Source organism: Camelus dromedarius, chromosome 12, assembly GCF_036321535.1.
Source record: "Camelus dromedarius isolate mCamDro1 chromosome 12, mCamDro1.pat, whole genome shotgun sequence".
Classification (NCBI taxonomy): domain Eukaryota; kingdom Metazoa; phylum Chordata; class Mammalia; order Artiodactyla; family Camelidae; genus Camelus; species Camelus dromedarius.
In genome coordinates, this window is record NC_087447.1 from 24,142,833 (window position 1) to 24,158,912 (window position 16,080).

The window sequence follows — 16,080 nt, forward strand, 5'->3', positions numbered from 1 at the left end:
CTTACTATCAGGAATGAAAAAAGGACCTCAGCTCTGTTATTTTCTCTATTGGAAGCGTCCTCAGAGATAGCACCTTCACTAACTATCCCTGAAAAACTATGTCAAGGAATCATTTCCCGGCATTTAGCCAACGAGCAGGAATGGGAAGTGGTATGGGACACTCAAAGGACCAAGCTTACCTGCTAAACCCCAGCTCTTTCTTATAACACCACAGCACTGAAGGCCGAGCCTTCACAGTTGCTTTCGACAACATGTGATGGAGTAAGACCACCTGCCAAAGGAAAAAGCCACAGACTCTCAGGGCCAAAAGAGACCTTTAGGACTGCCAGGCCCAAGACTTCATTTGACAGATGTAGAAAATAAACTGAGGGCCAGGACAAGGGCCCAGGTCCACTGGCAAGCAGTGCCCAGGCTGGGACTAGAAGCCAGGTCACGTACACTTACCCCTATGTTCAGTCCACCACCCCAGATGTTGAAAGCTGTTAACCTAATAATGTCTGCTAATAATTCTAAATATACAGTACTTACCACTTCCAAGAAACTAAGGAATGTTCCCACTATGCATTTCATTTAAAGAAAACCAATCGAAGGGACCTTAATGTCATTACTGTAACACCCCAGTGGGTCTGCAACATGCTGACTGTGGGACAGGACACAAAGTAAGCATTTACCAGGAAGCATTCACCAGGTCTTACCTGATCCTTTCCTCGATCTCCGACCACAACAAAGAGAGACCTTTGCCGCTCAGCTACCCCATTCTCAATGAGAATCCGGATTCGGTTATCCACTTTCTTCCGATGCATGGTGAAAAACTATCACTAAAACAGAAAGAAGGAAACACGACTGGACATGACTATCCATGGTCTGGCTGAGGAACATTAGGTGGCTGCTTCCTGTGGGGCCAGGGGCTATGCCAGGCACACTTACAAGTAGCATCTTATTTAACTCTCAAACAGCTCCCTAGAGGAGACATCAGCCTCATTTTTAAAATTAGGAAACTTAGGCTTGGGAGGTGAAGAAAATGTTCCCTCGGAATGAGAAGTCAACAGGGAAGCTGCAATTCACACCTCTGTCGAGTTTTTTTTAAAAAAATCTGAAACAATGTTCAAAAAAATAGAATGATTAAAATATATGATATACCTAAGGGAAAATAAGGCAGTTTTCAAAAAAAATTGTTCAAACTCATTTTTAAAACTTATCTAAGGCTATGGATATAGACACTTACAGGATAACATGGCAAGATATGGATGTATGTAACACGCAAAGAAAAACAAAAAGACTGGAAGAACACACCAAAATGTATTTATGGCTGGTGAGATTGCATGTGATTCTTATTTTGTTCTTTTGTTTTTTGGAATTTGGGTTTTTTTAATTCACGTATATTACTAACAATGTCAAAGAAAAGAAATCAACAAATATTACTATGATGGAATGTGTCCAATTGTTTCCTCAAAGGAGAGGAAACTATACTGAAGCCTGTACATATAGATTTCAAAAGTTATTGTGATTACATATGATAAAACATTGTATCATTATCATAATATACCAAAGAAACACCAGAAATATTGTTTCTACAGTGTAAAAATGACATGCTACTTAGAAACTCCAGTGTTTGTTATATTCTACACATAAAGCTCATTAACTGAAACTTGACCTGCCTTAATTGTCCTTCTAGCCTCTTAATCCAAAATGGATTTGAAGTTTTATCTTACTGTAAAACACTACGTCACAATTGATGTTTCCCATTCTATAAAGAAAGAGCCAAGTATAAATACTCAAGTACCCCAAGGAAGAAAAGTGACGGAGACAAGATTCACATTCAGGTCCCCCTGTTTACAAAGCCTGAACTCTTTTCAGTTTACCAACCTCCCCAGTTTGTCAGCTGTTGCCGGCCACACAAAGATCCCACATCAATCAATCAATCAACAACTAATTATTGCTTTCTGCTCTAGTTATTGTGGGAGCCCCAGAAGTAGTACCAGATAAAGCCTTGACTTCAAGGAGCTTTCAATTTCCTTGGAGAAAATACTTAAGAGAAAGAAATGAGGGATAATCTGTCTAAAGACAGATAAAACTACATGTAAAAATAATAGCTACAGCCAGTGGTCTGATTAAAGTCTGAGGTTACTGTGGGCTAGAGTTGCCATGGAAGGCTTAACGGATGAGGAAGGCCTTGAAGGAAAAGAAAGATTACTTTTCATTCATTCATCTATTAGTCTGACAAATAAACATAGCACCTATATATACCACGCATCATTCTAGGAGCACTGGCAAACAAAACAAATCCGGAATGTGCCTGCTGAATAAAGAGTATAAACGAATAAGCATAGCGAAGTGGCTAAGAGTGTAGGAGGATCTGGAATCAGACTGCCTCAGTTCAATGCCCAGTGCTTCAACCAGGAACTGTGGGCAAGCTCCGGGAAAGCTAAAGTGTTGTCCCCATCCACTCACCCCGACCACCCACCCCGATCCGAGCTACAGTCCCTAGAGGGTGGAGATAGAGCGACGCAACCCGCAAGAGTGCTCGAGAAGCACTCCCGACTGGCCGCCTACTAGGGAAGAGGGTCCTGTCATCTAGGAGCGCCGGTGTAAGGCGGCAGTCCGCGTGGGCCGGGCATCGGCACGGATGCAGAGCCTCCGTCCTGGAGCCAGTCTCCTCCGAGTCCAAGAAAGACACCGACAACGACCTCAGCACCCATCCCCAGCCACCCTGTGATGGGTACCTGCGCCCCGAGCCCGGCGGACTCCAGCCAGCAGGGAAGTGGAAGCACGTGGGGATACCGAACTTCTGCGGGAGAGGCGGGGGCAGCGGACTGCCCCTAGCGGATGCCTAACCGCCGGTTCTCAGAGTTCGCCTCGTTCCGCGACGCACGTCCCGCTCAGGCGTTGGTAGGCGGTGCGTGCGCCAGCACACTAACGGCGCGGCGACAGCGAGAGAGAGGGGGCCTTTTTCACCCCTGTCTCTGAGTGATGACGTCAGAGGCCCGGGAGGCGGAGACACAGCCTCTGCGGCTGTGTTTAGTCTCTACACGCGGTAGCTGTCGTGCTGGGTGTAATTTGCCTCTTCATACCAGAACTAAGATACCCTGGCTACAGAGGGCAGAATAAGCATGCAGATGGCCGCACCCGCAGGGCCTGTCACTGCGCTAGGGTAGCCTGGGTACCCAGATAGATCGGGGCCCCTCACGGTAAGTGGTCCAGGGTTTTCAGTGTTAGCCTGGTTACGCGAGACGACTGTCTAGGGGGTCTGTACGTAATTCTGCCCAGCCTCTTAAAAGTAACTTTCCATTTTAATGTGCCAAGATGAGGAAACTTGATCAGCAGACCTATCGCATTAATTCCACTTGACTCTCTTCATCCTATTGATCTTGTAGACCCGCCTGAGCAGTGGCCAGATAGGTTTTCTTTCCACCATTGCGGCCGCTGTACCTTGCAGGCTCCCTTTAAGCCTCTGTCTGGCTGCCAAATACTGGAGCTCTTCTGAAAACCAGTTCTGGTGGTCAGCTCTCGTTCAATTACTTTCCCTCCCCGCCACGGTCCCAGACGAACGGGGTCAAGCAGTTGACTTCAAGGGCCACCTATATAGTTTTAGTTCTGGGGGGCCAGATCGCTGAACTTAAACAAATCCAACTGCTTCCTTGACATTTCTCAGAAGCCTCCGATCAGAATTTTGAGGCCACTCATTTCCCTTTCTTCCTGAAACTCCTTCCTCAAATCAAAGTGTAATTCTGTACTTCCAAATCTAATGTAATTAGCAGTACCACCCATTTAGTCCAGCACCCATCATCAAGTATTTTACAATTTCCTCAATAAAATGTCAATGTCAGCTACAAGAGATAAAATGACCAAAGTGTTACTGTCCCTCATGAAACTTACTCTTGGATAAGTTTAGTGTTAAGAAAAAAAGTAACCAGTGAGTAAAATCAAGGGCACTGCTTTATAAGTGGACATGGAAGGACTCAAGTGGTGACACTGGACTGCAAAGACATGAATTTATAAAGAATGAGCCTTAAGAACATTTTCAATGAAGCGCTTTCCAGTGCGGAAATGTAACACATGAAGTGGTGGGGAAAGTCTCAGCAAAGAAGCCACTGTGGCCAGAGTACAGTGAACAAAGTACAGGAAAAAAACGGTAGGTGACTAGGCCAAATAAAGGGTATGTGGGCCACAGATTTAAAATTAATTCCTAGGTGTGATGGGAAACCACCAGAGTTTGAGTAACAGGGAAGTGACAAAATCTGATTTGCAGTCTTAATAGACTCAATCTGGCCACTGTGCAAAAAATTACGCTACAGGAAAGCAAGAGTAGAAGCAATGAGAACCAACTACTGTAGTTACCTGTTACGATAGTGGAGGTGGTCACAAGAGCTAGCTGACTCAAGGTAGAACCATTTTCAAGGCAGAACCATTTTCAAGGTAGAACCATGTGGATTTGCTTAAGGACTACAGAGGGTATGAAAGGTAATCGGATGATATCCAAGGTATTTGCCCTGAGCAACTGGATGTAGGTTCATCAAGAGATACTGAATACTCAACATTCAACTCAAGATAACTAAGTATTAAGTTTGCTCTAGGGAATTTGGAATCTAGAAATATCTACGAGTGACTAAAATGGGGATTGCAGTCAAGTCTTGGGAATGGATAAGATCAGCTAGGGAAGAATGTTAGCTAGAGATGGAGTCTGCAACCGAGGCCTGGAGAACTCAGTAAAGGATACTGAGCCAGTTAGGAAATATGTAGTACCCATTCAGTTCACACTGCAATCATTTCTTACATGGGCCACTCCAATAGCCATCTCTTGCCCCTTATATTTTGTTCTCAACACTGCACTGAGAATTCTTAAATAGCAATTTTATTAGGTGACCCACCATCCTTACCCCCACCAACTCCACCCCCTATATACAGAGCTTAAAAATCTTCAGGAGTTTCCAACTGTTAAGAAACAAAACTTAACATGGAATACAACTATAAAGCCATCCACAGTAGCCCTTACCTGTTGCTTCAGCTTCTCTCTAGCTCTATTAAGTCTGTACTCTTTTTACTTGAGCCAGATAGCCTTTCTAAGTCACTGAAGATTGGACTTGGACCCAGTTCTCTCCCCTCCTTTACCTAGTTTTACTACTCCTCATCCTTCAAGTCTTAGTTTAATCCCTTTCAAAAAAAGTCTTTCCTCATCATTTTGACCAGGTCATATCCTATCAGTCATGGCCTTAATATCTATCATCAACCATGTTGCTCCATCATTGCATTTACTGTACTTTACTGTCATCATGTCAGTATCTTTGACTAGACTGTTCGATAAAAGCTGGAACCACAGTAATTTTGTCACTACTGAATATTTAGTGTTTGGAATGATGGCCTTTCAGAAAGTACCCAAACTTAATACAGCGGCTCCCTAAAATAAATACAGTACTTAAGAAAACCAAAAAACAACACTAAAAATTGTCTTTACTAAATTAGGTGGTCTTTCACAACTTACACGCAAAGGGCCAGTCCTCTGCATGGGACTGGATTAGGCTTCAGAGCAGCTGTTAGAGTAAGGTATTAAAATCCTAACTGAGAAGAATGTAAGTGGTCTCACAAGTAAGTTAGGCAAGGCTACCAGGGATTTAAGCTTTTTTCCTCTTCTCTCACAAGCACCACTTCTTCACTTAGAGCTTTGCTGGATGGTATATACAACTAAAGCAAACTTCACTCAAGGACAGTAAGATATAAGGTTTTAATATGATTTAATCTAATGTAATTTAAAACATTCACTAGTCTCTTCCAGTTTTTTTTTTTTTATAGAATTCAAAATGGGAAAGGGTATAGATAGATGAGCCTTAACAAATTACTTTCATATTCCTGAGGAGTTTCCCTCCCCATTAACTCTTTAGAAGGGATAAACTCAAGGGCAATACTGATTCTTTTATATATAACTATATAGTCAATAAAACTTCCTAGAGTGCTTAATATGAACTCAAGTGGGATGGGGATTCAGGAGCTGAAAGATGAAAGGGTTTAACTGTGCTTACCTGTATCCCATTCCCCCAATAAAGACATATTACTGAAAATACAACAGTACAAATTCCCCAAGACACTTAGGAGGATGACTACTCAACCACCTTCTACGTTTTAAGAATTGGTTGTCCACAGAACACCTCAGTTAATGAGCCTTCTGAGAATAAACATTTTCAAGTCTCCAAGTGAAGTCTCCCACATAACAGAGTTGTATATATATAGGAGCAGAAGAACTGTAGAAGCTAACTGATTAAAAATATTTAACGGATTTTGTTTTAATATCAAGATACAATGATCGGAAAAACTTCCATATTCTTTAGGGATATTAGGATCTGAAAATAAAATTGCCCTAACCAAGGTAATCAATGACACTCTACCTTAAAGCTTTAAAATAGAAGTCTCATTATCCACATGAGATGACTGATACTGTGCATTTACGAAAGGACTTCACATATGGAGTCTTGCTATACCAAGAAGCTACAGTGCCACATTGTGACAATGATTTCCTTTCAACTCTGCTAGAATATGCATTTGACCAAACAGAAGGCCTTCTGCAGGTAGGACAAGTATTCACATAGTATACAGAACACTTAGTACCAAGACTTAGATCTTAATGGGACTTTTTAAAAAGTTCTCTGCCCCATTATGAGGCACTCCTTTAAAAAATATAGTCTGAATTGAGGCATAAAAGCTTTAGATTTAGACTGCAATGGTAGAATGCCAAAAAGGTATAATATTTCAGAAAGAACAAACGATTCTTTTAAAAACATACATAGAAATAATCAAAACTAACACCTTTACACATTCACAACATCTGCACTAATGCATAGAAGTCTGAAACCTAGAAAGCATTTCTCCTGCATACCATCTCTGAACTGGTTCATAGAGATCACTGTATAAAGAACTTACTTCAATTTTAATTTTAAATGTCATGAAATTATTTTCTACACAAATACCAAATTTAGTTTTATAGCAAATTTAGTTTTATATATAGGATTGTAAGCATATATCATCTAGGGATTACCCAGTAAACCATGAATATTTTGTCTATCCCCCTAAAATATAGCAAACATATGGTTGTGGTACATCCCAGGCAGATGTCATTTAAAGCACACAAGGGGAGGTGCTAGCAGAAGAAATACTTATTTGCAAAAGTAAACAGATAACCCTTCCAATATGATGTACCACAACCACACATGAGAAAAGTCAAGAACTTATTTTATTTTAAAATAAACATTGACGAACCCCCCCCTTCCCCACCACCCTACAAAACTTTTGAATGTGGAATGTTCAATAGCCTATTCATTTTAGGTTACAAAGCCAGCAAAAACTCCAGTTGTCTAATGATGAATGTTTGAGAATAGTTTTATAGGTTTGTTTGTTTCTTTAAGTAGCTGAGCACCTACTGGAAAAATTCCTTAGCTAAAGGCTGGAAAGAAAATTCAATTTCTGCACAGAAAATACCATTATCTTAGTAGCCTTTGCTTAATAGATGGGATTAATTCTCCATGAAGTCAAAGTGGGATACAAGCAGCATTGAGTTCATAGGCACACAGAACTAGTGCTCCAACTGCTAGCACAAATTTCAACTTAGTACATAAATTACTAACCTGTCCATCTCCATCAAACTTGGGACTGTCCCTGTACATCTAAGGGAAGGAATCACCACTTTGAATATAAATACCTCCATGAGAAAAGGGTAATTCAGTTAAGGTTAGACAAAAGTGCAGGTACTACAGAAATAGATGTTGGAGATAACCATAAAAATTTTTAACACTAACTGCCATGGAGTGAACCACATAAGCTGCTAGCTGTTGAACACCAGTGTTTCAAGATACGACTTTTATAAACACGTTTTATTTGTTTGCTTATACCATCAGAACTGAAACTACTGACTGTCATTTCCCTAAAATAGGGAAATCAATCTAAAACACATACTGGTGCTTTTCAAAAGATAGCAATTTAAAAAGGTGGTAGCAGCAGGCATTTGGTATCTTTTTCTTTTAAAAACTTTCAGGCTGCAGGAAAAACATGTGACCAAGAGTGTTACGATTATCCATTAGAGATTTTCATCAGTACCTGTACCAATTTAGGTGATAATACAGCAAGATCCAAGGATTAGTGACAGACAATGTACATCATAAGGAATGATATATAGTACCAATCCTTACAAAAGTCATTGTCAGAGAAACTTTTAAGTGTTCAAAAAGGTATCTAAATAATTTCACATTAAGTACAGTAGCGGCCATCCAGAGTACATCCATTATTTGTTGCATATTTTTCGAAAAGTGCCAATCAAAGCCTAATTTTGCGTTTTGGCTTTGTCTTATACAGTATCAGCTGTTAAAAAGCAATTTACATGTGTTTTTAACCACAGTCATCTGACCAGAGGATGAATAGTGCTGTGTTAAAGCCTAAGGCTTGTGGCCAGCCTCATATGTGTGATTAAGGACCCATGCATAATTTAGTATGCATCTAAACATTCAGTGCTCCAATTTAACTGGAAAGCTGTGAAAAGCAGTTGTTCTGCCAAACCACACTCCACTCCTTCCATCTTCCTTTCAAGGGAAATATTTTAGTTTTTCAATTACCATTGAATAAGTCTAGGGCTGATTTGTAGATTTTATCCAATGTCAAATGTCAATCTTGCTTTTTCCAAGCCACTTCAAATAACTATGGAGATATTACCCTGTAAAGTATACTGTTTTACTCCTAAGCAAGGGTGAGGAATTTGAGTATCATGTGCAAGGCTCAAGATGACGCTTAGGACAGAACATGCAGAGTAAAAATAGTTTCCTTCCATATCCAGGTAATATAAAGCTGACAACTGTAGTCCTGTCTTTATGGGATGAAAACAGTCCCTTTACAATAAGTTTCCTGAAAGGGAGAACAAATAGATAATAACTCTTCTGGTAACATATTATGGTACACTGGCCAGTGTGTTTTTGGCGATTAAACATAATCCTGTGAATCAGATTAATTCACTTGCTGAGTGTTCATTTGCGGCATCCCTCTGTTGGGTCTTGGGGGCCCTCCACGACCTAGAAGACAAAAATGGCATTTGGTTTTTCTTTCAAATATTATTTGTTTTGCCTTCAAGCAGATTTGCCCCTGAAGAAGCATGTGGGCAGCCTGTCACCACATTAATAGGTTTAAGAGGTCAATTCTTCAGTGTTCAAGTTTCACCTGTTCTGGAAGTTGTCATGCGCAAATTTGCTCATGTTCTCTAGCTAAAAGAAGAGTAGAGCTAATGGAGTATTCCACCAGTACTCATTCATTCATTCATTCAACAAGTATTTATTGAGTGCCTACTATGTGCCAGGCACTGTCATCAGGCGTTGAAAATAGATACAGCAGTGAAGACAGACAAGGTACCTGCTCTCATGGAGCTTACATTCTAGTGTACACTCTAGCTTACATTTCAGTAGTAAGTAACATCATACTATCAAAATTAATAAAAGCACCAGAATGAAAAACAGACCTTATTACCTAAACTGTTAAAAAGAAACTACATAACATTCAAAATCGTATAATGACTTGTAACAAATAAAGTAACTTTTTACATGCTGTTAAAACAGATTTTTAGCTACCAGTCAACTTAACTTTCATAGAATACGCTACAAGGTAAGAAAGAACATAACCCACATTCACATGCAAATATCCTTTGATACTTCAAGTCAGTATAATTCCCAAGTGATCCATTGATTAAAAAAAAAAATGCACCTTTTTGCTGGCCAGTTTGTACTAGCATCAAAATCAAAGTACTTTGTAATTCCTCCTTGATACACATTTTGTACACGTTATGGCCAATATCTAGAGGAAACCTATTCAACTTAACTTCTCTCAAATCAGAGAACCATTTAGAACTTCAGATCTTATGAAATGCTACCTCTGTTAGATAGACTGACTTATGTCCCAGGAAGGAAGTAGTTTTCCTATGTAATGGACAAAACCAAAAATTCTTAAAACTTGTCATTTTTGAGTTTAGTTCTGTAAGTTAGGAATTTGGAGGTTTTGTTAAAAGTCACAAATAATTTGACATTTGTATCACTAATAGTGGTCCAAAAGGCATCGAAATTTCAATTAGTTCTATCACTTCTAAATGGTTCTCTAAATGTTACTATGGCTTATCCGGCCATTGAAGGGTTTTTGGCCCTAAAATATAATATGCATGTTTCAAAAATGAAAGAGGAATAATAAATTTATATAAATGTTCAATCTCATTCCAAAAATGTCTTACAAAAATGTTTCGGTAAGTACTTCCTAAAAACATTTAGCAGGTTTTAGGACCTGAAAAATAATCTGCAGTTGGAAAAACACTTTTTCTGAGGAGGAGAAATGTTCTAGTTTTTAAGACAGTTTATAACAGGGAAAGTCATTCAAAAAATTAAATTTGGGTTCAAGATAAGTTTTAGGAACAGAGCATTTCATTTAATCCCTAGCAACAAATCTGGAAATGATAAATGTATTCCTAACATGTAACCTATATGCAGACTATGAACAGCTCTTCCAAGGCCAGAACAGAAGCTCCACTTAGGAGCTAGGATCACCACCACAAAATATTACCTCGTGGGGCTCCCCGTGGTCCACTCTGCCCAGAGCCTCGCTTGAAATTCTGCTGATATCCATCCTAAAAGACAAGCTAGTTAGTACTGAAAAAAAGAAAAGGTAATTTTTTTTAATGCTTACCTATCTCTATTCTTACAGCTTAATACTTATAGAATACAGAAATCTTTCTTATTCTGTTATACATTTAAATATAGCATTGCTACAAGTTATTCTGTAATTATTATCAAGAACAATCAATGAGATTTATTTCTCTGCTCTTGAAAATCATTGTTTTTACCCGACTCTATTAATGAATACATATATTGAGTGCTAAGAAAAGGAAAAGTCATCATTTTCCACAAAGAAGTATCTTGGGCAAAAGTACAAAATTAGCCCCAAGTTACTCAAGTCCATCAAGCAACTACATTAGCCCCTTTCATTGGGGTATTAGGTCAGGTTTATATTTTAAAACAATTTTACCTACCCGCTGATAGCCAGAGTAGTCCCGGGGAGCACTGAACTGAGACTGTGTATAACCACTGTTTGGAGTGTTAGAGAATGAAGGGCGGTAACCATCATATCCTCCTAAAATTTAGGACAAGAAAATAAACAATTTTATCTTCAGAAGGAATTTTTACTTCTTACCACTGCTTACCACTGACCAATGGAAGAACTGAAAAACTGTAAGCCATGCTAGTTATTCAAACTAATTTCTGATTTCCTATCCTGATCCAATCTGCTCATACATTTCTATGAGTACTAACTGCCTTAGAATATCAAATTTTCACCCATCCATACACACACACACACAAAATCCAAAAAATAAATCTCTATAAGGTCTGATAATTAATAGAAAGCAATATGCCCTCCAGGACAGTGGCAGACATGAACCTAATAAAAATACTCAGTCCCAATTTTACCCTTTCAAATGACTATTATCAATACATACTACATTGTTTACATTGTTAAGAAGCTAATGCAGAGAGATACATATTTTTCCTAAAAACCATAGAACATATTTCTATATATTTTGCAAATCAGAAAAGAACATGAACTTGCTTTGGGGGGTTTTGTTTTGTCTTACCTCTGAATCCATTAGCAGGTCCCCTATATCCATTCATCAAGCCTCGAGCACCACGGGAGCCTCCACGAGACACACCACGACTGTTGTAATAGGGCTGACTGCTACGTGGAAATCCAGTGTTCTGCTGGGGAGGCTGCTGATGGTTACCAGTCACTTGATGGGGCTGGTCCTGGGAACCATGGTAAGTGCCAACCACTACAATGGAAAAAAAAAAATACATACATATATGCACACACACACATCTCATTATAATTTGTCTATTTTTCCACATGCTTTCTGGCTTAAGAAACGTCTTATACAGTCTCCTGTCTTTAAATTTTCATATTAATAATAGAGAAGACTACACATTAACAAAGTCCCTATCTTTCGCCTACCCTTGTTTTAAGCTCAGGGGAATAAAATTCTCCAACAATAATTCCAAACTTTTGAAAGCACATATTGTGTGAGAGCACACAATTCTATCCTTCCAAATAACTTGAAAGGCTGTATTATTAAACATCTTCTGACAGCACCTGCCTATTATATTAGCACAAGAGAACCACAATAATCAAAAGATCTTATATACTGAAACACCATTTTGTACCATTTTATTATTTCTTTTCATTATAAATATAGCTCCCTTTCTTTTAAAATCTCCCTTAATACTTATTAAAACATATAAAGCCATAGTCTTCCATAACTAAGCAGCTATATGGTAGAATATTCAATTACAAAGATAACTCAGCAGTGGCCTTCAACATATAACTCCCCTTTTCCTAATGTTTGATTCCATTTCAAGTACTTTTTAAAGCACAGCCAATTTAGAAGAGAGGTAAAGGTACTCACACTAGCACTCAACCCCCTGAAGTGAAGGGAAGGTTCTAGAAGGCCCACACTATCTTGCACCCCTCCTCCTTCCACAATGGAGAGAAGTCTAAAATCTAGAAGCATTCAAAAATGAAATACCAAGGTACATTCCTGGTATTACCTGAATGTTCTTATTTCACAGGGGAGAAAAAAACAGTGCAAACAGTATCTTTGGGAGGTGAGGAAGGTATAGACTGAAGGAAGGCCCCCACCCTAGGAACAAAAACAGTCAGCAGCCTCTAGTCAGCCCAAATATCCCATGCTTGGGCAAAGAGAAAAGGTGGTGTGACTCTTGAAAATCTTTACCTGACTTATTTCATATACTCAAGAAACCCAGGTTTATTAGTTCTTAGAATGCTTATTTTGCAACAAAAAAGCTAGAGAATACCTAGGAAAAGAAGGGGTCACGGCTCCTTTTTGAACTACGTTATAGACCAAATACACTATTCACAGTGTGGTCTTTCTACATAAATTACCTTGTACTACATTCCCAAAACTGTAAATTATAAGCAAATATCACAAGTACCAATAACATTTTCTATCTAAAAAGATTCATTCTTATGCAATTAGAAAGTAATCAAAAGAACTGAATTTTTGACTCACTTTTTATCAATAAGAATTTTATTAATCTTGGTCAAATCTCACTGCAAGAAACTCAAAGCAGAACAATTAAAGTGTGATCTTTATTTCAAAATACCAGAATCCCTATTTAAATGTTTATAAAACAAACACTAGTCCATTAAAAATGGCCAAAGATCCTTGCCAGATCCTATCTCTGTGTTACTCCTGACTAGATGCTAATTCAAATTAAAACAAAACTTCTGGGGGGATGGGATACACTGACTTGTTCAACAAGTATCCAAATGTCCTCAACATGCCAGCCATGGTTCTAGACACAAGGGATGTATCAGTTGCCAATACATAATCCTTGTCCATAAGGAAGTTTTAATAATGGGAAATAAGTGAATAAAATATACATTAAAAGTAAAAATATCTACATTGTGTCAGGTAATAAGTGAAAAGGAAAACACCAAAGTAGGGTAAATAAGTGACCAATGTGAACACATTATTTGGACAAGACAATGAAGGAAAGGTCTCTATGAGGTGATATCTGAGTGCAGACCTAAAAGTCAAGAAGCAAGCCGGCCAACATCAGAAGAAAGTATAAAGGCCCTGAGAAGGGAGAGAACTTGCATTTGTGGCTCGTGTGGGCACATCAGGAAGAAAACAGGATATACAACAGGGATCAAGGCAGGGGCCAGATCACTTAGGATCTTGTAAACCAAGGTAAAGACTTTGGATTTCTTTTCTAAATGTAATTGGAAGTCACTGGGAGATTCTGAACAGGAGAGAGACACCTGATTTACATTTTAAAATAATCACTTTGGCTACTGTGTGGAGAATAGACTGTGCTAAAACAAGAGTCAAGGGAGGTAACGGCAATACTCCAGATACGTGATGATGGCTGCCTAGATTAGAGTGGTGTGGTTTAAGCAAAGCATATGGGCTGACTTTACTTTTTACTGGAAGTGTCTATAAATGTTATGAAGATAATTTTCATAAATAATGTATATTTTGAAATGGTAACAAAATGTTATCTAGCTTGAGTGCTTCATAGTCAATTAAAGTCGGGTAGACTCCAAGAACAAGACAGCCTGAAATCAACTGACATAAAGAACAAAACTAATTAAATCAAATGATATATAATAATTTTAAATTTCATTACACCAGCTGAAAAAAAAAAAGTAAAATAGCAAGCATGTCAGCTTAATGTCTAAAGCCCCAAAAATATCAGCTCCACAACCAACTTAACAAGTCCAGGCACACTTTGTTTTACTGTGCTTCTCTTTACTGCACTTCAGTCACCACATATTTTACAAACTAAAGGTCTGTGGCAACCTTGTGTAGAGCAAGTCTACTGGTGCCATTTTATCCCCAACAGCATTGCTCCCTTCATGTCTGTGTCACATTTCAGTAATTCTCACAATATATCCAACTGTTTCTTACTGTATCTGTTATGGTGATCTGTGATCAACAATCTTTTATGTTACTACTACAACTCACTGAAGGCTTAGAGGATGGTTAACATTTTTTGGCAATTATTTTTTAATTAAGGCATGTACATTGCTTTTTTAAAACATAATGCTATTGTGCACCTAACAGACCACAATTTCGTGTAAACGGAATTTTTATATGTACTAGGAAACCAAAAAATTGGTGTGACTTGCTTTATTGAGATATTCATTTGGTCTGGAACCAAACCCGCAGTATCTCCAAGATGTGCCAAAACATGGCAATGAATAATTGAAGGAGCCTGAGAGCAAGAAGCCCAGTTTTACCATTCAGAAGCTGAGCACAGATAGCATACTGACAAATTTCTATCAGATTATGGTTGTTTAAACCTCCCTACTGATTAGTGATGCTAACTACTACTAGAATATGTAAGAAAAATCAGTGTTGACCCAGGTCAATCAAGAAATTGGACAATTAGGAAATTTCATAGTTATTTTCATCAGTCTGGTAAAATTAAACTATTAACTATGATTCTTAACAGGGTTTGCTAGTTTGTTGTGGGATTTCAATTAAAACTCCTAAGAATGAAATAACCAAAGGCCTAAAAAAGTATTTCATGTCTTAAAAATTTAGTAATCTAAAATATCTCTATCTACATTACCATTGTAATAGGTATTGGAACTGGCCAAATTACAGCCTTACTTGCCAACAAGAACTTTGTTTCAACCTAGTCCACCCAAATGCAGCCACACCAACTCCTTTATTACTTCTTAACTTTGTGTAACTAATTTGCTGCCAGGTATCATGCCAGCAGGCTTCAATTAGTTAGCAATTAAAAGCAAAGTTGATCATAACTTGAACAAGTTTAATTCCACTAAAACTACATAATGAAATAGGGTATTAAGAAAACTCACTAACCAAAGAAAAATGGGTGTAAGTCCTCCAAAAACTGCACATAATTCACATACAGCAAACACGGACTTGCTTACTCAGGACCAGCATGAAAAATTCATACAGTCTAATACCAAAACAAAAACTCTTGGACACAGCCGCTCTCAAACTCCTCTAACGCTGTCAGTAACTGCACTGGAAAGCAAGTGGCCAAGGAAGTCACACTGGTTTTCCTACCTGTTTGAAGCTGTTCTTGCTGAAGCTCTGTTTGTTCCACTTGGTGAGGCTGACTGGAAAAACTCTGGTTGTAACTGGCCTGGTACTGGTTTTGCTGTTTTAAAGTTTCTGGTTCATTAACAGGAGGAACTGGGGCATTCATATTGAACACCTGTAAGTAAATAAAATAAATGATTAGTTCCTGCCTTTATGCTAATCATTTTCCTACTTTTAACATGGCAGATCTCAATGATGGTTTTACCTGAAACATAAATAAAGAGCATTAAAGAAGTCTCAGACATCACATACACACACACAAATCCCACAATTAATGCACTTCAGTGTAGGTACATACATGAAAACCATACAGCACTTAAAGCAAAGTATAAATGGGGATTAAAAATCTAAAATGACATAATCAGAAGCCTCAGAAATGCTATTATAAATGAGAATTCCTTTCAAAAGATGCAAACCTGATATAT

General features: G+C 38.4%; 2 protein-coding genes across 2 annotated transcripts in view; both read right to left on the bottom strand.

The window, feature by feature from the left end:
- Nucleotides 1-2,943, bottom strand: part of NAT10 (N-acetyltransferase 10) — a 37,056-nt gene extending 34,113 nt beyond the window's left edge. Inside the window, exons 1-3 of the mRNA XM_011000572.3 lie at nucleotides 2,724-2,943; nucleotides 696-818; nucleotides 180-271 (exon numbers count right to left, since the gene is read on the bottom strand). Of these exons, the coding sequence (XP_010998874.2) occupies nucleotides 180-271; nucleotides 696-803 (200 nt within the window). The 5' untranslated portion in view covers nucleotides 804-818; nucleotides 2,724-2,943. The remainder of the gene's footprint in view (nucleotides 1-179; nucleotides 272-695; nucleotides 819-2,723) is intronic.
- A 4,258-nt stretch (nucleotides 2,944-7,201) lies between these two features.
- The window catches only part of CAPRIN1 (cell cycle associated protein 1), a 33,304-nt gene continuing 24,425 nt past the window's right edge, over nucleotides 7,202-16,080 (bottom strand). Inside the window, exons 15-19 of the mRNA XM_011000571.3 lie at nucleotides 15,620-15,770; nucleotides 11,633-11,827; nucleotides 11,033-11,133; nucleotides 10,567-10,630; nucleotides 7,202-9,041 (exon numbers count right to left, since the gene is read on the bottom strand). Of these exons, the coding sequence (XP_010998873.2) occupies nucleotides 8,977-9,041; nucleotides 10,567-10,630; nucleotides 11,033-11,133; nucleotides 11,633-11,827; nucleotides 15,620-15,770 (576 nt within the window). The 3' untranslated portion in view covers nucleotides 7,202-8,976. The remainder of the gene's footprint in view (nucleotides 9,042-10,566; nucleotides 10,631-11,032; nucleotides 11,134-11,632; nucleotides 11,828-15,619; nucleotides 15,771-16,080) is intronic.